The 21,291-nt window shown below is 49.2% G+C and overlaps 1 protein-coding gene and 1 long non-coding RNA gene across 3 annotated transcripts; one reads left to right on the forward strand and one right to left on the reverse strand.

Moving 5' to 3' along the window:
- Positions 1–138: 138 nt before the first annotated feature.
- Positions 139–10,351, reverse strand: LOC109490194. Of its 2 annotated transcripts, XR_004627627.1 has the most exons (8): positions 10,126–10,351; positions 8,630–8,782; positions 7,672–7,836; positions 7,422–7,586; positions 5,031–5,167; positions 1,019–1,103; positions 575–804; positions 139–493 (listed from the first exon to the last, which is right to left on the reverse strand). It is a non-coding gene; the product is annotated as an uncharacterized LOC109490194 (long non-coding RNA). The 2 variants fall into 2 exon arrangements; XR_002143470.2 differs by having other exon boundaries at positions 575–1,103.
- ANKRD34C (ankyrin repeat domain 34C) lies at positions 9,303–21,214 on the forward strand. Its single transcript, XM_002922999.4, has 3 exons — positions 9,303–9,708; positions 18,318–18,556; positions 18,869–21,214. Exon 3 carries the CDS (start codon positions 18,911–18,913, stop codon positions 20,513–20,515), a length of 1,605 nt encoding a protein of 534 aa, XP_002923045.1. The 5' UTR covers positions 9,303–9,708; positions 18,318–18,556; positions 18,869–18,910; the 3' UTR covers positions 20,516–21,214.
- Positions 21,215–21,291: the final 77 nt, after the last annotated feature.

A 21,291-nucleotide genomic window follows, 5' to 3' on the forward strand; every position in this document is an offset into this window, starting at 1 on the left:
GGGGGAAGGAGCTGGTGGACTGGGACGCAGTCCCATTTGTGAAGTCGTGGTTGACTTGCATTCATAGACTGGTGATGTAAGAGTTTGTTTTAAAAAATCAATGAAACTGTTCTATGAAAACCAAAATATTATGTTTTTTTATGATTTGTAAATAGCGTACTCCATGCCGTTTATATTAATCAGGTTTAGATAAACTTCTATGTGTGTGTCTGTATAGATGCACATACATCATGCACATATGTCTAGACACGTTTATATGTGTAAATATACACATCCATTTTCCCAGCAGGAAACCAGTTGCCGTTACCAGGACGCCACGAGATGTGCAAATGCCAGTTTTCCAAGGTATTTTCCCAAGTTGCTTCCCAGGTGACAGTACCTTTGAGCTCACAATTAGAGAGAAGTCTTGAGAGGCAGAAGTGACTCAGAGTCTGGTCCCAAATTTCCACTGAGGTGTTTGGGGTTGACGCCAGAGCCTTTGTGATGACATACACTATAAAGAGATGTATACATGTGCATGAATATAGTGTGAGCACACACACACCCCTGTACATACGCTTACACGCACACAAACCTGTGAGTCCTCACTGGGTTCCAACTTGATTCAATATTACTGCTTTACATAGGCTGGTGCCCGAAGTTTTAAGGGGTTTCAGGAGGGTCTCACCGCCTAGGCAGCCTTGTGCCATGATGGTACCCACGACGGTTGCTTTGAAGGATGGTGTCCCTTAGGAGGCTTATTGCCATCACCAGAGTGGGTAATCCAGCCAACCTGCTAAGTGTTCCCGTGCTTATAGCACACACCTGAAGAAACAAAAAGCCTCTAGGACTTACAGTCAGAAAGTAGCTCTTGTTCTCCTAGGAATCTCACCCAAAAAAATAATGATGAGCACTGTGGGGAGAGAATCATCAATGAACAGACTCAGATGACTGAACTCAGAAAGCTTATGGCCAAGTTTGTGTGGACTGTCTTGTTCTTGGGCTGCCATAACAAGTACAACAAACATTTATTTCTCACAGTTCTGGAGTCTGGGAAGCCAAAGACCAAGGTGCTGGATGATTCAGTTCCTGGAGAGGACCCCTCATCTTCTTGCTGCGTCCTGCTATGGTGGAGAGAGAGGAAGCAAGGTCTCTGTCTCTTCTTACAAGGGCACTAATCCCATTGTGAAGGCTCCATTCTTATGACCTCATCTTACCCTAACGACCTCCCACAGGCCCACCTCCAAATACCATCACGTTGGGGGTTAGGCATCGACATATGAATATTGGGGAGGGGGAGACACAACACAGAGTGCGTCTGGAGGCGTGTAGGCTTCTCTGTGGGGGTCTGCAAGTGCTTCCACACCAGACCGTGGCTGATGGGTCTAAGAGAGAACGTGAGCTTTGCCCTGGAAATAGGGAGCTCACATTCGTTTTCAGCAATAAGAAGATAGTAGTGTCATAATGATTAGGAAAAAAAACACTATTTGATTAAAAAAATGTAATCTTAAGAATCTAAGATGATTCTAAAGTTAATCTGAAAGAGCAAATCTGTGGTAAAACTCAGGAAGTTTGGGAGAGGAGGTAGCTTAAGGAGGAATGTAATGGCCATTACATCTGACACTGTAATGTAAGCTTAGAATCATCAGAAAGAGGGGACACAAGTAGAGGGACAGGTTGATCAAGTAATAGAATGGGAAGCTCACAAATAAATTCAAGTTTTTATGGCAACGTAGCCTATGGTAAAAATGCCATTCAAAAGCAGTGGGGAAAAGAGAGATTCTTCAAAAATTTCATTAGGGTAATTAGTTTCTCATTGGGAACACAATTAATCTCAATGCACATGTAGTTAAGTGCACAGACGACAGACCAGAAGAAGCAAACATCTAACTGAGAAATACCAAACCCAAAGAGCATCAGTAGAAGGCTGTTATTTTTTTTAAAGATTTTATTTATTCATTTGAGAGAGAGAGCGTACCCAAGCAGGGGGAGGGGCAGAGGGAGAAGCAGACTCCCCGCTGAGCAGGGAGCTGGACGTGGGACTCGATCCCAGGACCCTGGGGTCATGATCTGAGCTGAAGGCAGATGCTTAACCAACTGAGCCCCCCAGGAGCCCCAAGGCTGGGTTTTCATCATCTTCAGGCCAGAACATTCTAAGCGTGATGCCTTAAAGGCAAGACATTTAAAGGAAAACAAAGATAGATTTGGACAATTTTAAAATTAAAAACTCATTTATGATACAAACAACACAATAAAACAAATAAAAATAAAACACTGGAAAATATTTGTAATATGTATGACAGATTAAGAACATAAACATAAAAAAATGGTGAGAGCTTCAAAAATTAAAAAGACAAGTCAAATAGAAAAATGGGAAAGGATATCAACAATCAACTCAGACACATACACAAACAACTGATAAACGCAACCAGGGAATCAACATGCTTAGCAATTGATGCAAAAATAGGTTTGTTTGGGTTTTTTTGCTTATCAGATTGTTAGGGATTACTAAGATTAAAGCTATCCAGAACTCATGAGGGTATAAGACAATGGTTCGTCTCCTGCTCTGCTGGGGGAGTGTAAATTTTTATAATCTTTCTGGAAGACTGTCTAGAAATATTTATTAATGTTTAATATTTTCCCCATATTCACCCTGCAATTTCTTTTGTAGGTATTTACTCTATGAGGATGGCTGGGCAAATGGACTAAGGTATGAGAGTTGTAAATCACGGTGAAAAATCAGAAATAACTTATAATGTGCATCCCCTGTAGGTTGGTTAAATAAATGATAGCATTTATTTTTTTAAGATTTCTTTTTATTTATTTGGGGAGGCAGAGGGAGAGGGAGAGAGAATTCCAAGCAGACTCCCTGCTGAGCACGGAGCAAGACACGGGGCTCACTCCCACAGCCCTGAGATCACGACCTGAGCCGAAATCAAGAGTTGGACACTCAACAGACTGAGCCAGCCAGGTGCCCCGATAATATATTTATACAATGGACTCACTGAAAGCTATTTTGTGTGTTACATTCATTAGGAGAAAAACGTTTTTTTAATACAGGATATTGCTAAAAGTATGGTAGGACACCTTTTGCACAAAATTTTTATATACATTTATAAAACAAATTTCTGGAAAGATGTTCCCCAACATGTTAATAATCGCTAACTCTGAATTGTGGGCTTTCAAATGATTTTCTGTGAGTTTTTTTGTACTTTTTCTGTCTTCTTTAAAATTTCTATTACTATTTAAGTGTCATTTTTTTCAAAAAGTTATTTTCAGTTTNGTTTTTTTAATACAGGATATTGCTAAAAGTATGGTAGGACACCATTTGCACAAAATTTTTATATACATTTATAAAACAAATTTCTGGAAAGATGCTCCCCAACATGTTAATAATCGCTAACTTTGAATTGTGGGCTTTCAAGTGATTTTCTGTGAGTTTTTTTGTACTTTTCTGTCTTCTTTAAAATTTCTATTACTATTTAAGTGTCATTTTTTTCAAAAAGTTATTTTCAGTTTGAAGACAACAAAAGAGAGGGGAATTGACAAAGTTGTGCCCTGAGGATAATTTATATCCTTAAAAGAATTCAGTTGTGTGCAAAGAAGAGTAAGACAGAATTAACTATGAATTCAACTCAAAAAGCTAAGAAACAAACAGCAAAAGAAACAGGAAAACAAGGGTAAGGACTTAATAGCAATAAAAGTAAAACAGTGAATTAAAAATAGAAAACTGGGGGCGCCTGGGTGGCACAGCGGTTAAGCGTCTGCCTTCGGCTCAGGGCGTGATCCCGGCGTTATGGGATCGAGCCCCACATCAGGCTCCTCTGCTATGAGCCTGCTTCTTCCTCTCCCACTCCCCCTGCTTGTGTTCNGAATAAAAGTAAAACAGTGAATTAAAAATAGAAAACTGCTCCAATTAACAAATGTCAAAATCTGTCTATGGAAGAAAAACAAGGAACTAGATCAGCCCTGACCAGGTCTTACTAAGAAAAAAGAGAAAAGAGGCCCCAAATAGCCAACATGGGGAGGACCAAAGGAGGATATGATCACAGAGAGAACTTAGAAGCTTGCCNGAAAACTGCTCCAATTAACAAATGTCAAAATCTGTCTGTGGAAGAAAAACAAGGAACTAGATCAGCCCTGACCAGGTCTTACTAAGAAAAAAGAGAAGAGAGGCCCCAAATAGCCAACATGGGGAGGACCAAAGGAGGATATGATCACAGAGAGAACTTAGAAGCTTGCCTCTTCAGTTGGCAAATACTTAAAAAAAAAAATAGTGTTACTGTAGGGGTCAGGAGGGGTATCATGAATTTGATACATTAGTACCACATTTCAGGAAACAATTTGACTATTATTATTTAAAACCTAAATATTTTTGTTATCTGAACTCAGAAATCTGACTTTTGGGTATTTATCGAAAGGAAATAATCATAAGATAAGTAAGTAGATAGATGGGAGACATGAGAGAGAGAGACAGAGAACAGAGAGACAGAGAAACAGAGAAGCAGAGATAGAATAAGAGAGACAGACAGAGATAGAGACAGAGAGACAGAGATAGAGACAGACAGAGATAGAGACAGAGAGAAACAGAGAAAGAGAAACAGAGACAAAGATACAGAGACAGAGAAAGAGAGAGAGAGACAAAGAGACAGAGAGACAGAGACAGAGAGACAGAGAAAGACAAAGACAGAGACAGGGAGACTGAGAAAAATAGAGACAGAGAGACAGAGATAGACAAATCAGAGACAGAGAAAGAGAGACAGAGAGACAGAGACAGAGAGACAGAAAGAAAGAGAGAGACAGAGAGAGGAGAATATATAACCCACACAAACCTTCATGACTTATGAGTAATAGCAATCATCTCTGGGAAATAATGAACAATCATAATTTACTTTATGTCCATTTCCTACTCAAGAGTGAGTCATCAACACCAAGAGAAAATTTGGAAGATACAAAAGAGCAATTTACTGAAAACTGGGCAATAAACATTTAAAAAAAAATTCAACCTGACTGGTAATAAAAGAAATACAAATGAAAACAACGACCGATACCTTTGTAATTATCACTCTGGCCAATTTCTTTAACGATGAGATCTCCTGTGGTTGAAGACCCACTTCACTATGAGCAAGGGGTAATGCAAACTGACGCAATCTTCATGAAGGATACATTTGAAATCTGTAGAAAAATGCTAAAAATTTGCATACCTTTTAGTCGAAAGCCTCACATATTTTGCTCTAAGGAAAGAATTCTGAAATTGGAAGATTAACTAGAGACCTTCACTGCAGCGTGGTTTACAGTGGAGGGAAACCGCGTGAAATCTTTACATCTTCAACAGAGAACTGGCTCACGCGTGCCCTAAAATACACTGTCGGCGTCAAAATGGAGCGGAAGAATGGCCGCGAGGATGCGGACATAAACCACACAACAGCAACAACAACAACAACAGCAACAACAAGTCTAACTTGACAGCTTTATGGCTGATCTTTTAAGGAAAAAAAGAAGGCATACGAGATTAGTACAAAGTACTGTACTGTTTAGTTTTATAAATTATACCTATGTATTATAAATATTATCCATCACCTCTTTTTTGCTTCTCTGCGTTTCCCAAGTGTTTAATAACAAGCCCTGTGACACTCACATCATTCATTTCCTGGGTGTTTTCTTGCTAATGGAATTCCATTTCATCTGGAGTGGCGTTAGACCAGACCAAGGAAACGAATCATTTCTTGGTCCAAGCCAATCACAGCAATCTGGCTTTCCATTCTCCCAATGTCCCTCGCACAGGTCCCATCTCTCATAGATTCGAGGGGAACCTGGCTGTGTGGTGTACTGCTGGGACAGGTTTGCTCTTCCACTAAAAGGGACAGATGTGATCAGCTCTCCTCCTTCCTTGTCGTCTGTCTGGGGTGTGGATGTCATGGCTTGAGCTGATGGCCGCCTTCTGGAAAACTCCAGGGAAATGCCACAAGCATGACCACTGGCCCTGGAAGTTTTGAGCCTCTGATCCATCATCAGCAATGGCCCACCTTCAGACATTCTGTTACGTAAGAAGGTCAGTCCCTCTTTTTTTATTTAAGATGCATTTTCTGATACTTGCAGCAAAAAGCTTCTCTGATTTAAATGTGCAGTAAAAGCATGTGAAAGGGACTATTACTTAACCTTAAAAAGTGGAATAAAAGGACAGGAAGAACAGTTCACATCTTATCTGTATTTTCTAGGTGACACCTGTAAACACTCATAATAACAATCTAGTAAAAGTTATTTACAAATTTATAATAGTCTGGAACACATCCAGACCCACAGTGCTGAGCCCAAGAGGCCTGGCTGCCCTGGGACTGATTTGCCGTGTGACCTTGGGAGAGAACCACATGGCTCTCGAACGCAGCCTCGCAGTCTGTGTAAAGACCGTGAATCCAATGACTTTCGGCTCCTTGCTAAGAGCTCTAGCTAAGTGGTTCAGTAGTGACCTCTGCATCTGTCTTCCCTACAGACGATGACTGACTGGAAATATACCCCCTGCAGGGAAACTGCTCAGGAGTGGGAGACAAACACGATCCCTCCCCCCGCTTAACAGTGTGTACCAGTGGGAACGGAGAAGAGACTGGTGATTAACAGAGGCGGGAGGGAGAGGTGGGCAAAATGGGGGAAGGGGCCACAAAGTACAAACTCCCAGTTGTGAAATAAATAAGTCATGGGGACATAATGTATAGCAGGGGACTATGGTTAAGAATAGGTACTATATTGTATATATGAAAGTTGCTAATCTTAAAAGTTGTCATCACAAGAAAAAAAATTGTAACAGTGTAAGGTGATGGATATTAACTAGACTTCTCGTGGTGGTCGTTTTGCAATATAGACATACAAATATTGAGTCATTATGTTGTATATCTGAAACTAATATATGTCAATTATCTCTAAAAACAGAGTGCATGGGAAGCAGGGCACCAAGGATCACGTTATAATTTTCTTGGTGTGTCAGAACACCGTCTGATGCGATTCTCCTCTGTTAAGAGTGGACTGACCCTCTCCCAAATCCCCCAGCCAAAGCTTTAATGCTGTAACACGTTCTCTCCAACACCTTCTTCCTGAGATGCCCGGTGTTTTCCATGGTGTGCGTTCTCCCTCGCTGCAACAAGTAATAAATCCAACTTGTTCGACTACAGGTGTGTTCCTAGACGTCTCTGGCTGGGAGGCACTGACAGCAGTAAGGATGCAAACCTGTTTATGGCTACTATCAGTGATGATTATTTTTGAAAATTCTTATTATTGCTGTTATTAATCAAGCGGGTCTGGCATATAGGGTGCATCTGCGGGAAAGGGACTGAGATTCTACCAGAAGGCAGATTTGGAAGACGTTGCAAAATGTCTACCTCATGTTGTCTTACATGAAACAGGGGGTGCGGAACGGCAGAACATTGGTTCACACACACACACTAACATACCCCAAGAGATGTGGACAAATCTGGATTGTTAGAAGGTCCCTCCACGAAAGCAGAGAACTTGTCTTTCTTGTTCACAGCTGACTCTAGGGCATACCAAGAAAACGCAGATCTGGTCACACAGCCCAAACTCAGTACACTTTTCTTGAATAAATGGAGCCGAGCACCCTGAAACATTTTAACAGTTTACTGTGAATGTTACTGGATCAGGTAGACAAGCACAGCTAAGCCTTATGTAGTGTTTACTCCTTACCAGGCAGCGCACCCAGCATTGTACACGGTTAATTCAGGCGCCCCTCCTCTCCGGCCCCATGACATAGACCGTAGTGACACGCCATGTTCCCTTATTGTCAGGGTACAGCACAGCGATTCAACAAGCTTGTAGTTACACGATGCTCACCATAAATGTAGCGACCGTCTGCAGAAGATACGATTATTAATTCCATTTTACGGAGATGGAAACTGAGGTACAGACCGGTTTAGTGACTCACCAGAGATCCATGGCTGGTAAGTGGTTGAGGTGGGATTTAAATCCACGCAGTCTGGGCACCTGGGTGGCTCAGCTGGTTGACCTCAGGTGGTTGCTCTTGGGGGTCCTGGGATGGAGCCGGAGCTGGGCTCCCTGCTCAGTGGGGAGCCTGCTTCTCCCTCTTCCACCGCCCCTCCCCCGCTCATGCTCTCTCTCACTCTCTCAGTTTCTCAAATAAATAAATAAAACCTTAAAAAAAAAACCCATGCAGTGTGACTGCAGACTCTGCTCTTAACCAGTATAAGAGTAAAGACGTAGAGAGTAATACTATGCAATTAACTTTGCAGGTGTATTTGTATGCTTGTATCCAGAAACATAGAATGCTCATTTTTTCTTTCATTGAGTATGAGGAAAAATGGTTTTTGCGTTTAAATTGGTCACTGAATAGGCTACAAAATGGAAATTACATAGATCATATAGTTCGACCACAACAAAGTAAGGGTACATATAGACACCAAAAAGAATGAGGAAATGCAGCAAAATCAGGAATGAAAAGGGGGATATAAGAACAGATTTAGAGGAGATGAACAATTATAAGGTAATGCTAGTTGTAACTTCGTACCCGTGAATTTGAAATGGTAAATGAGATGGACAATTTTCTAGGAAAATGTAAATGATGAAAATCGACACAAGAAGTAGGACCTTTTTCGTAGGAAAAATGGAGCCCACGTGTGCTGTTTACCTGGACAGTCTGTACCAGCAGGGCTGGTTTGCAAATGCAGGGCTACCTCCGAGGGAGGGGCTGGAGGTCTCCGGAGCCTGGGGCGGGGGCTGCACTTTGTAAATACAATGCCTTGTGCTTTGCGCCGCGTACAACAACCGCGAATTACTTCTGCTATAAAGGAAACAGAACTGTTGGCCGGTGGCCGCTCGGGAAGTCCTGGAATCAGGAGGAGATGCGCGGAGGGAGCTGGCTTTGGAAAACAGATAATCAACCCCCGCCTCACACACACACACCCGGCCTCTTACTGCCACAGTCCCCGCTCTTCCCTTCCTCTCCCTCCCACGGTGTGGACGGACATTCTGGATCCGAGGGCGTTTGACGAAGGAAATCGAAGAAGGCAGAGCCGCGTGGAGAGCAAAGGAGACAGGAGTTCGAATCCCTGCCCGCGTCCCGCACGTGCGGCGTCGGAGTCGGGGAGCGCGCCCGCCCTTCTCCCGACTCCGGGAGCCCCCACCCGGCGCAGGCGAGGCGGTCCGGCCAGTCTGACCGCCGCTCTCGGGGTGCGGGCGGGGCGGCGGACGCCTCTCCCCGCCCCCGCTGCCCCCGCGGTGCTCGCTCCTCCCCGGCACACCACACCCACACAGCCCGCCAGCGTCGCGGCTGGACGCGCTCCGGGCGCGGGCGGGCAACGGCGCTCGCCGGTCGGCGGGGCACCGGACGGCGCGCAGGGCCGGGCTGCGCAGGAGACCTGCAAGGCAGAACTGGGTGCAATTCTCATCGTCCACGCTTCTTTCTTTCTCTTAAAGAAAAACTCCCTGTTCTCATTTGAACTTGGAGGAGGGAGGGGGTGATCAGAACGTACTGACGCAGAGGTTTTATTCATGAACCTTGACGAAGTTCTGGGCAAGTCACTCAGCAGGACCCGCGAGGCCCGGGGTAATCCCAGCTCCCGGGCGCGGCTCAGCCTGGCAGTGCCCTTGGTAACCAGCCCGAAGCTGAGGGCGGGAGTGCCAGGCACCCCGGACTTTGCTTTTGGAATAATGGCCCTACCGGTGGCTTGCACTCGGGTGGCCTCGTCTGGTGAGCGTCCCCACCAGGTAAGCGCACCCCCAGGGGTCTCCCCTGGTCCACCGGGTGGGAGGGATCTTGAGCTCCCCAGAAGTAAGTCCACGCGTTTAGCCAAGGCAGGAGTGGGAGGCTGTAACTAGAGTCTGCTTTTATCACAGGAAATTGTGGGAGAAGGGTGTGGAAGATGGATTTACATTTTTTCATTTTTGCATCGACGCGTGGGGGTGAGATGCGTAGGGGTCTGGATTTTTGTAGGAAATGGTTGCGGAGCGGGGCTGGGTGATAGGCGTCTGAATTTCTGCAGGGACTGAAAAGGGAGCAAAGCCTACATTTTTGCAGAAACCTATGAGGATCGGGTGGTGAGAGGTTATGATCCTGAAAATATTCGAGGAATTGTGAAGAGTTTGAATGTGAGCATTTCAGAGCCATGATGGAGAAGCACTTACCGCGCGGTTTGCACCTGACGCCAAGCTCGGCCTTCTGGAAGATGCCCAGGAACAGCGGCGGCCTTGGAGCGCGCGCCGCCGGCGTCCAGCACCTCGGACAGCGCCGGGCAGGGGGCCGAGCCCGGGCGCCTGCGCACCAGCTCTCCGCCCCGGGGCCGCTCCGCGTCGCCGCCTCCAGGGCTGGGAGAAAGGACTCCTGAATCGCAAACGCTAACGTGGGGCTCAGCTTCTGATCCGCCTCTAACTGCTTCCCGTGACTGCGGAAGGAAGAGGCGGAGTATAAAACATCCCCACGCTTCCGCGAACGCTACCGCCAAACGGTGTGGCCTCCTGGATTTTGAAAGGCGTACCCAAACTCCTTCAAAATCTATCATTTATCGAGCGCTCACCTGTGCCAAGGCCCTGTGCTAAGCGCTGTACGTGCGTTCTGCTGTTGTTACGCACGCCGAGAGCTCGGGTGCTGTTATCCCTATTCTACAGATCAGAAAACCCGAGCAAGAGAGAATCGGTAACCCGTCCCAGTCTACACAGCCGGCCGTGGTGTACCGCCCCTGTCAACCCCACGCCAGGCTGCAGCAGTGGGAAGGTGTGCCTGAGCTCTGTACTTGGGTTCAGAGGGGCAGAGTTTGAATCAAAGCTGTATCACTTACAAACCTGGGCTCTTAGGCAAAATCACCCAACCTGTCTGAACTTCAGGCTCTGTGTCTGCAAAATTAGGGTAATAAGGCTTCCTTTGCAAAAGTGCAGGGGAAGATGGTCAAAGGGATCCTGTCGGTGGAAAAACTCTGCAACCTGGGGATTGTGGTTAGGAGGTGGGGGCCAGAAAGGGGGGAGCAGGTGACTGAAAGAGGAAGAGAGTGAGTGATGAATGGCAGTGGCACTGGGCTGGGGGCTGGGTACCCCAGAGCAGGGCTCAGAGGGAGGATCCGGGATGAGTTTGATTCAACATAATAATTCCTTAGATATTTACAGGACTTTGTAGAGAGTGTCCACACATGGCCTACATTTGATCCTTAAAGCAATCTTGTAAGGCAGAGTTGGAATTCTGTTCATTTGGCAAAATGATTCTTGTGGGTACACAGACACCTAGTATCAGGGCTGAGATTAGAATCCAGGTCGCCTGCCTCTTTACTCTGTAATCTTTCTTCCGCAATCATACAGCCTCAGGAGCTTGAATGGTGGAGCGATTACAGACCTAGGGTGCATTTAGAGAAGCACTGTAAGTGTCAGGTGGAACCATGTGAAAATGATTTTGTAAACCACTGTTTAACCTACATGGAAACAGCAAGTTTATACAGATCAACTGAATATGTGCTCATCGATTCTATTTTATTTTGTTCCACAAAGACTTTAAGGCAATTTATAAAGATCCACAAGATGTCAGTTTGACACATATCAGAAGTAGTTGAGATTCATTCAGATATCACTGTGTGCAAACTTATGCATACAAACATAAGAACAGCCGTATGCTTATGTCCCCGAAACTACACTGGGTAGTTCATGTCCTTCAACAGCAACAGAAGAAGAGGACGAAGGAGAAGGAGAAGCAGAAAGAGGAGGAAGAGAAGGACGAGGAGGAGGAGAAGGAGAAGAGGAAGTTGAGAAAGTAGGCAAGAAACAAGATCAAGGCCATAACCAGAAGTATAACGCGTGTGTTGTAGAGTCCTGGACACTTACCCTGGTCACTAAGTACAGTAATGTGTGTGTCCAGTGCCTTTCTCGGGAACATGAGACGCTTTGTAGACGTTTGCAGGAGTCTGTCGGTTCTCCTCCTTTTGCACAATTTCCTCTCTAGGGTCGAATACGAGTAGTCTTGAAACTGAAGGCAATGCCTCAGCTCTCTGATTTACCTCGGTGCCAGACAAAGGAAGTTTAACTGGAAATCCGATGCCAAGGTGACTCGAGGAGGAAGGGGTAAAACAGATGGTATTTTAGCTGCCCTGAAGGAATTGTTGGCTACCTTATTTAGAATGGCTCACGGAAGCACACCGTACTGTAAAGTTTACAGAAAGGGCTTCTCCATCTCTTAGCTCATTGGAGCCTCCGGACAAACCTGAGGAGGTGAGAAGCTAGGAAGTGATGGAAAGAACGGAAACATGGCATCCTGACTTGTACTCCGAGTATTTTACCTTTATGCCGTGTGTCATGAACCCACACACCTATACAGAGGCTAGGTAAGTAGCCTGAGTCGAGGCATCGGACCAGTTGTAAGACAGCAGAGAATGGCGAGGCCTTTGCCAAACTGCACAATGAATGATTCCTCTTAAAACATTCAGATTTAAAAAATTAAAACACTGTGTCAGTCAAGCAAGACGTCCCCAAGGGCCCCATTTGGCCCCCAGCCCTTTTCTGTGCAGCCTTGATCTATGCTGTTCAGGCTACAGATGTGGGGAGACGGGGGATGGGGAGAGCCTGCCTGCAGCCAGATAAAAGACTCAGTCTGTCTTTAAAGCCTGTATTTCTAAACTGGGAACGGTTGGACAAGATGGCTCCTCACCGCTTCCAAAATCTTAGATTTTCATAATTTCGTGGACAGTAAAAGAATCCAAGGGTTTCTGGACAAAAAAGGCAACCACTTCCATCCACCCACCCCCTCCATCAGAGAAAGCATCATTTTATTTTTTTGGTGTTGGTGATGTTTTAGTTTTTGGTGTCTCTCTTCCAGTCCTTGTGCCTTTGGAAGATGTGTTCTCCCCACTCTGGTGGGGTTGAGGGAGTCAGAAAACAGCCCTGAGCAGTGAGCGGGAGAAGGGTGTGTGTGTTGGGGGGGCGCAAGGAGGGCAGACAACAGGGAAGGAACCAGGCAAATTTTGCTCACTTCTCAGTTAACTCTGTTACTGAAACGTGGGGAAAAAAACCATTTTGGAGTTGCTAATTTTAAAACATGGTGCCTAGCACAGTCCAGGTGCTCGGGGTTTCAAAATTCTGGGCATGTGTCAGTCCCGTTCGGTCAGGGTTCCTTCTGACAAGCTGAGAAACCATGAAAAACATCGATCTTTCCTGTGTTAAGTGTTCCTAATATTCGTTCTCTGCCATGCACAACAGGGGATAAATTCCCAAATTAAAGTAAATTAGACCTTGGTTGACTCCCACTGTCCAGTGGGTCCCTATTCGATTCTGCTTTAGAACTTCTCTCCGGCTCGATGATCCTTACCCTCCCCACCCTGGTGCTTCTGACCCTCGTCATCCCTCAGAGGCTCCTAGGCGACCTCCAGCCTCCAGCCAGACCCTTCCAAGCCTGACTGCTACACTTTTCTTTGTCCTTAATGCCTAGCACGTATGTTGACACATATATTTGATGGTGAATGAATGAATGAATGAATGAGCAAGTAATGCCAGTGTGTCAGTCACGGTTTACTTTATTATATGTAATATGAGTTCATTCAAGTTTCACAAATAAAAACATGTCAGTTTATTAGCACTTCATCAGGCGTAGGAGTGAGGGGGAATGAAAAGTGGAGCGGGGAAGGGAGAGGAGCAAATACAAGGGGACACGGAGCCAGCCACAGCCTCACGGCAAGCACTCTGATAGCTCGGCCTTGGGGAAGTCACATCATCTCCTGCACCCCACCCAGATCCCTGAAACCCACCAACAACAGGACCGCGGGGAAAGAAAGGGAGAAGAGTTTGCCTGACATCTCCTTCCCACCCCACCTCTTATTAGTCCGCTTCCGCTCTAGAAAGGGTTAACGTGCCCACACTTGTGCGCCCAGTGGCTTCGTTGGGGAAACTGCAGCTCCTGGTCAGCTGAAACCAGGTGTGGGACTTGGGCCACCTGTCACCTGTAGCACTGACCTGACCTATGACGGTGGGAAAGGTGCACAGCTTGCCAAGGCCACTCGGGCCAGAAAGCCAAGCGGGTGGCCAACACCCTGAGATGGGCAGGTTGACAGGACTGTGTCAGTCTGGGGAGTGCAGACAGCGAACGAACTTCAGGGCTCTTGTCAGCCAGCCACGTGACGGGGCTGCAAGGTGAGCTGAGGGTCCGAGTCTGTCCTCACTCAAAGCTCGTGCATTTCTGTCATTCAGGAAGGTCAGTTGGGAGGCACCCAGTGAAAAAATGGTTGTAGACAATACGAGAAATCCTCCCCACACACAGAGAGTGGCATACGCATGGATGGACTGAGAAACAGCCAGAATGCATTGTCTCCGTTCTGTCCTCTCCTTAGGAGCTGGGATTTGGGACAAGGCGTGAGCTCAGAGGAGTGGGGGGCCACTGACTCCAAGTGCAGGGAGAGAAGCGTCTCCTAGAGACCCTGTCCTGTTCCCTCCTCTCCCTCCTTTCCCACCTCCTTCCCTGCCCACCCTGGACCTTGAAGGAGTCTGCAGGGACGTGGTCTGCCCCACACGGGACGCAGAGAGATAACCCCGCAGTCCATCCTCATACCCTTCCCACTCTCCTCCTCCCATGTCTTCCTCCTTTCCTCGACTGTTCCTTTATCCTCCTTCCAATTACAGCACAGCTGATGAGGGAGAGAAGACCACATTCCTGCCTGGGGGGCTCAGGGGGCCCAGGGGGCCCAGGAGGCTCAGCGCTCTGAGCAGGAGGCTGACCCAGAAGATCAGCAAGTCAGTGCTCAGCAGAGAAGGTTGCAAAGTATTAAGGAGCCCAGGAGAGGCCGTATCCAGTTTTTCTTGTTGTGTTGTGTTGTGTGTGTGAGTGCGACAGTGAGTGTGGGTCTGTGTTCCTGTGTTGTGTGTGTGGGGGGGTTAGTGTCTGTGTGTTGCATGTGAGTGTGAGAAAGAGAGAATGCAAAGATGGTGTAAAGCATTCCAGCATATGCATATACGATGATTTCTCTATTTTCTTCTTGGTGGGCTGTTTCTAGTTTCTGCTTTTTATGAGTAGTCTTGCTGGGAGCATTTTTGTACGTGTTTGGCTGCATGGATTTACTGGTAATTTGTCGATGTGAGCGAATCATCCCCAAAAGAGTGGCTTAGAACAATGACCACTTATTTGTGCATGTTTCTGCAATTTGGACCGGGCTCTGGAAACTTCTGCTGGCCTCACCTGGGTTCCTTCCCACAGTCGTACCTAGCTGGGGGCTGGCTGGTCCGAGGCGGCCTCGCTCACACGTGCGGTTAGCTGGGCTGGTCGGCGGGGCTCCGTGGGTCCTTGCTGGCAAGACAGCCCACACGTCTTTACAAGGAGCAAAATGTGAGGTGCAAGGTCCACAGAGGCCTTGCCTCACAACACACACACACACACACACACACACACACACACACACACACACACTTACTCTGGCTGCATTTTATTGGTCAAAGCAGGTCCCAATGGGAGGAGGGGCAATATCTCTTTGCAGGTAGCGCGCTCTGGGGATGGGAGGACTTTGTGGCCAAGCTTCTCCATCTACCATAGATACGAGCCGGGCACGGAATTGCCGGTGGAGGCTGCTTGATGCCCCACCAACAGGCTCCTGTCGGGTCGCGTCCTGATCCGTCCCTGGTATGAGACCAGCCCGTCTAATTCTAGCCACGTTGAATTAGACACCATGTGTAGCGGTTTCTCATTGTGCTTTAATTTGATTTTCTTTGACTACGAATGAGGCTGAGCACCTTTTTATGTGCTTATTGGCCATTTGTGTACCCTCTTTGGGAGGAAGTGATTTGTGGGAGTTCTTTATATAGCCGGGGTATGAGTCAGTTGTAATCTCACCCCGCCCTCCCGCTTCGGTCTTGAGTGATTCTCCTCTTGATTAAAAAGGAAGTAACATTTGAGCTGAGGTTTGCAGAATGATGAATGATTAAAGAAGAGCCCGCTGGCCTTACCGTTAGAAACAGGAAGAGCGCTGAAAGGGACAGAAAAGTCGGGCGTTTGAGATAGACGGTGTGTGTAGGGGCGGGAGCAGCCGCGGTGATGCTGGGGAGGCTGGGCTGGAGGTGAGGGGCTTTTGATGGAGCAGAAGGCAGCGTTTTCCCTGCCCATTCCCTCCCCTTTATTAACCGCGTGGACATCCTGCTTCAAAGGTCCAGCGTGTGGGGACGAACACACCTAACATGTAAGACCTTAATAAAGTGACCTTATTTATGTAGAACCAGAGAGGAGTGGGGATGGTGGGAACAGAAGAGAAAGGCCCTACCTCATGCTTGTACACCCACCCACACATGCACACCCACCTGTACACACACCCACCTGCACACACCTGCACACACCTGCTCACACACCTGCTCACACAGACCTGCTCATGCACACACCTGCTCACACACCCACCTGCACCCACCCACCTGCACACACCTGCTCACACACCTGCACACACCCACCTGCTCACACAGACCCGCTCATGCACACACCTGCTCACACCCACCCACCTGCACATGCACACACCTGCACATGCACACCTGCACACACCTGCTCACACCCACCTGCACACACCCACCTGCTCATACCCACCTGCACGCGCACACCCACCTGCACACACCTGCACACACCTGCTCACACACACCTGCTCACGCACCCACCTGCCCACACAGACCCGCTCACGCACACACCTGCTCACATACCCACCTGCACCCACCCACCTGCACACACCTGTTCACATACCTGCACACACCCACCTGCACACACCCACCCACCTGCACCCACCCACCTGCACACACCCACCCACTGCACACACCCACCTGCTCACACACCTGCACACACCCACACACCTGCTCACACCCACCTGCTCACACCGACCTGCTCACACACCTGCACACACCCACCCACCTGCACACACCCACCCACCTGCACACACCCACCTGCACACACACCTGCACACACACCTACACACACCTGCACACACACACCTGCACACACCCACCCACCTGCACACACCCACCTGCACACACCCACCTGCATACACACCTGCACACACCCACCTGCTCACACCCACCTGCACGCGCACACCCACTTGCACGTGCACACCCACCTGTACCCACCCACCACCTGCACACACCCACTCACTTGCACACACGCACACATCCGCACACATACCTGCTCACACACACCTGCACACACCTGCACACACCCACCTGCTCACACCCACCTGCACACACCCACTCACTTGCACACATGCGCACACCCACCCACCCGCACACACACCTGCACGTGCACACCTGCTCACACCCACCTGCACGCGCACACCCACCTGTACCCACCCACCTGCACACACCCACTCACCTGCACACATGCACACACCTGCACACACGCACACACCTGCACACACACCCACCTGCACACACCTGCTTGCACACACACCTGCACACACACCCGCATACACACCCACATATGCACACACACCTGAATGCACACACACAGATCAGTAGCAGCCTGAAGAAGAAGGAAGCACAGAGATGGGGGGACAGTTGCAATGCACATGTTGTGGGAACACAAACACAACTGCAATGGATCACACTGAGGCGTAGCTCTTAGAGCAAAGCACCGTGAGAAGCAGAGACACACTGGACCGTTAGCTGAGGTCACTTCTGAAGAGAGTGGCTTCATGGAGTCGTGTGTGTGTGTGTGCGTGCATGTGTGTGTAAGGAGAGCTCTTCTTTACATACTTAAGTGTGGTTTGGGCTTTTAAGAAAATTGCAAGTACCTATTAATGTATTAAAAATTTATAAAGGGTATATATCCATCTCTCAACTTCGGCAAGGAAAGGCTTTGACTTCCAATTTAATAGAGGTTATGAACCGCTCAGGAACTGCTCAGGGTAGTGGGGTCGGGGGAGGAATGATGTGTGTCCGGTGAGGAACTGTGACCGTCTGCTCAGCAGGAGCCTGGAGGGACGGAGTCCCCGTGGAGGGGCTGTGCTGGCACCGATGTGGGCCAGGGAGGGGCCCCCATCTCTCCTCATCCGCGGAAGGGCCTCTCCAGCAACACCGGGTTTGGGGGCTCTGGGTGCAGGAAGTCAGGGATGGACATGGGGACAACCGAATCAGAAAAGCCAGGTTTGGCAGTGCTCCGCTGAGGCCGCTGTGGTGGGGCTGTCATGCAGTCCCATCCACCCTGTGCCCCATACCTGTCCACGGGAAGGATGTGGCGTGGCACCGTTCTGGAAGACCAGGAGGAGGACGGGGAGGATTCTGACACCTGCTGGAGAAGTAGACACTACAAGCCGGAGGAGGGTAGTGAGACTGAATTTGCTTTACAGTGATTTTTTTTCTGATTTCTCCCCTATTACAATCATAATGCATGCTTCTTTCAGGAAGTGCGGCAAAAAGAAGAGGATGAAAACTGTCCATAATTCTACCACCATTCTGGCGTGTTTCCTCCTGGAAGAACAATGCAGTGAACAATTATTTACGAGGTGACCCATGAGGTGTGGCTCGCTGCTCGATGCTGGGGTGACGGCAGCCAACAGGGCAGACGTGCACCTTTCCCCGTGGGGCCTGATGCCAGCGGTGCCCAGCGGCACGGAGCACGGTCTCCTACACAACATTTGACGTAAGTATTGGGCAGCCCAGTGCCGGGTTCGTCTTGCTTCCTATGCGCTAGGCTTGGGTCGCCTGTCTACTGTGGTTAAGGGTTTTCTGCACGTGCTCTCGTTCAATCTCCACACTGACTCTATGAGGCAGCTGCCAGCATCCCCCCAGCCCCCACACACGTTACAGATGAAGAAACGGATGCGGACAAGCTGGATAAGCCGGCATCGTTCGGTCTCAGGCCGGGGTACGCCTGTCTCCAGCCCTGTACCAGCCACAGCCCCCAGATCACCTACAGAACACACAGCATTCTTCTCTCTTCTTCCCTTGCTAGGTCTGATCACCACGGGGGCTTGGAGGTGCGGAGGCCAGGACGATGGATGAGGCCACGGAGCTGAGGACTGATGGAAACTCACTCCTGAAGGCCGTGTGGCTGGGGAGGCTCAGGCTGACCAGGCTTCTCCTGGAAGGGGGTGCTTATATCAATGAAAGCAATGACAAAGGGGAGACGGCTCTCATGGTGGCATGCATCACCAAACACGTGGACGGGCAGAGCATCAGCAAGTCCAAGATGGTGAAGTACCTGCTGGACAACAGGGCAGACCCCAACATCCAGGATAAGTCTGGCAAGACGGCTCTCATCCACGCCTGCATCAGGAGGGCTGGGGGAGAAGTGGTCTCCCTGCTCCTGGAGAACGGAGCGGATCCCAGCCTCGAGGACCGCACGGGGGCTTCAGCCCTGGTCTATGCGATAAATGCCGATGACAAAGACGCCCTGAAGCACCTGCTTGATGCCTGCAAAGCCAAAGGGAAGGAGGTGATTATTATAACAACAGATAAATCACCCTCAGGCACCAAAACCACCAAACAGTATCTCAATGTCCCTCCTTCACCCAAAGCGGAAGACCGACAGTCACCTCCACTGTGCATGACTCCCTCCGATATTGAACTGAAGGCTCCAGGCCTGGGCTCGCCACCCAGTGAGAGGGAAGATGATTTCTTCAGCCTCCAGACAGGGCATCTGAGTGGTTGCAACACCGCAAAAGTTCTGAATGAGCCAGGGTCCCCCACCAGGAAAGTAGGGAGCCTCAAGAGGGCCCGCCTGCCCCAGCTGAAAAGGCTCCAGTCTGAACCCTGGGGCCTGATTGCGCCGTCTGTGCTGGCTGCTAATGTGCGTCAGGACGAGACGCGCGGCCCCAGCCCAGACAGTGAGGTCATCAAGAGCATTAGTGATGTGTCCTTCCCCAAAAGGGGGCCGCTCTCCAGAACCAACAGCATTGATAGCAAAGACCCCACCCTCTTTCCCACGGTCACGGAGCAGGTTCTGAAGATCGCAGCCTCCCCGGCACCGGTGTCCTGGAAGGCAGCCTACGAGAAGGGTCAGGGTCCCCACCCTCGTCTGGCCCGAAGAGGAACTCTCCCTGTCGACCAGGACAAAGCTGGTGTCAGTCCAGCAGGCCCCCCTGCTCTCAAAGATTCGGTGTCCCTCAAACGGCTAGAGAGTGACCTGCATGATTTGGATTTACAGGCAGGCACTGACCCGCTCAGCTCGGTTTCCCTGGAGTCAAGCAAAGGCCCCTTGGACAGGAAGAGGCTCAACGGCTCCCACCTGGCTCTCTTCCACGGCTCGCGGGAGTCCCTGGACGCCGTGCCCAGCACGTCCCCCAGCTCGGCACGCCGCCGGCCGCCGCATCTCCTGGAGAGGCGAGGCTCTGGAACGCTGCTGCTGGACCGAATTTCGCACACCAGGCCCGGCTTCCTGCCGCCTTTAAATGTAAATCTGAACCCACCTATCCCCGATATCAGATCGAGCGGCAAACCTTCTTCTCCACTTGCTAGTGGCTTAAAATCCATGGTTCCCGTGGCTCCGAGTTCACCCAAGAGAGTCGACCTGAGGAGTAAGAAGCAGCTGGTCAGGAGGCACTCCATGCAAGTGGAGCAGATGAAGCAGCTGTCCGACTTCGAAGACGTCATGACCTAGAAGCTTTCAGAGGGTCTCAAAACAAACTCTGTGTAGTTAGTGAGAGGTACCGTCATCTACAAGACAGACGCGCAGACCCTGTGCGTCCGTCAGCGCTGGTGGCAGGGGTGGAGCCGGCCCCGCATCCCCGCTGAAGTGATCTCTGGGTTGGTTCAGCGTTACTTGAAAAGAGCTCGGGATAATTGGGTTCTAGACGTGAAATCACCCAAAAAAAAAAAATCTCCAAAGGAGGAAAGCTTTCAGGGTTCGCAAGGAACACGGCAAGGGCAATGAGCCCAGCCCCGACCCCAGCTCTTCTCTGCCAAACAAACAAGAACGTAGATCCCAAGACGGTAATCAGCACACGCCCTTTGTAAGACATCGGTAAAGTGCCCACAGAGATGAGGCTTTCACATTTGTCAGGACGTGAGGAGCTCAGAACCAGCCCTGAGCTCCGAAAGCTGGCGGCTCCGTTCTGTTGGAGGGAGGAGAACGGAGCTCCCCCAGTGGGGTGCTGTCCAGCACCGCTCACTCTGGATCTTTCCCCACCCCGTCATACCCCGCATTCACGTGCACCTGTCGTTGTGCAGTGGGTCCCCAACTGTCGTAACCACGTGTCCCCTGAACTCCGACGGGCCGTCCTCGGGGCACCTCAGAGACGCAGCCTGCCTCCCTCCCACCCTGACACCAACTCTCTGTTGAAATCTTGTGAAAAACAGGCAAGAGCTGTTAATTAATTTGGACTTCAATGTGATACAATTTCCAGAATAGACCTGTTTCTTGCTTGTTCTTGAGCA

The sequence above is a fragment of the Ailuropoda melanoleuca genome, chromosome 9 (genome assembly GCF_002007445.2).
Source record: "Ailuropoda melanoleuca isolate Jingjing chromosome 9, ASM200744v2, whole genome shotgun sequence".
Taxonomy (NCBI): Eukaryota; Metazoa; Chordata; class Mammalia; order Carnivora; family Ursidae; genus Ailuropoda; species Ailuropoda melanoleuca.

Excerpts from the sequence above, each read along its gene's own strand:
- ANKRD34C (XM_002922999.4), top strand. The coding sequence starts at position 18,911 with ATGGATGAGGCCACGGAGCTGAGGACTGATGGAAACTCACTCCTGAAG.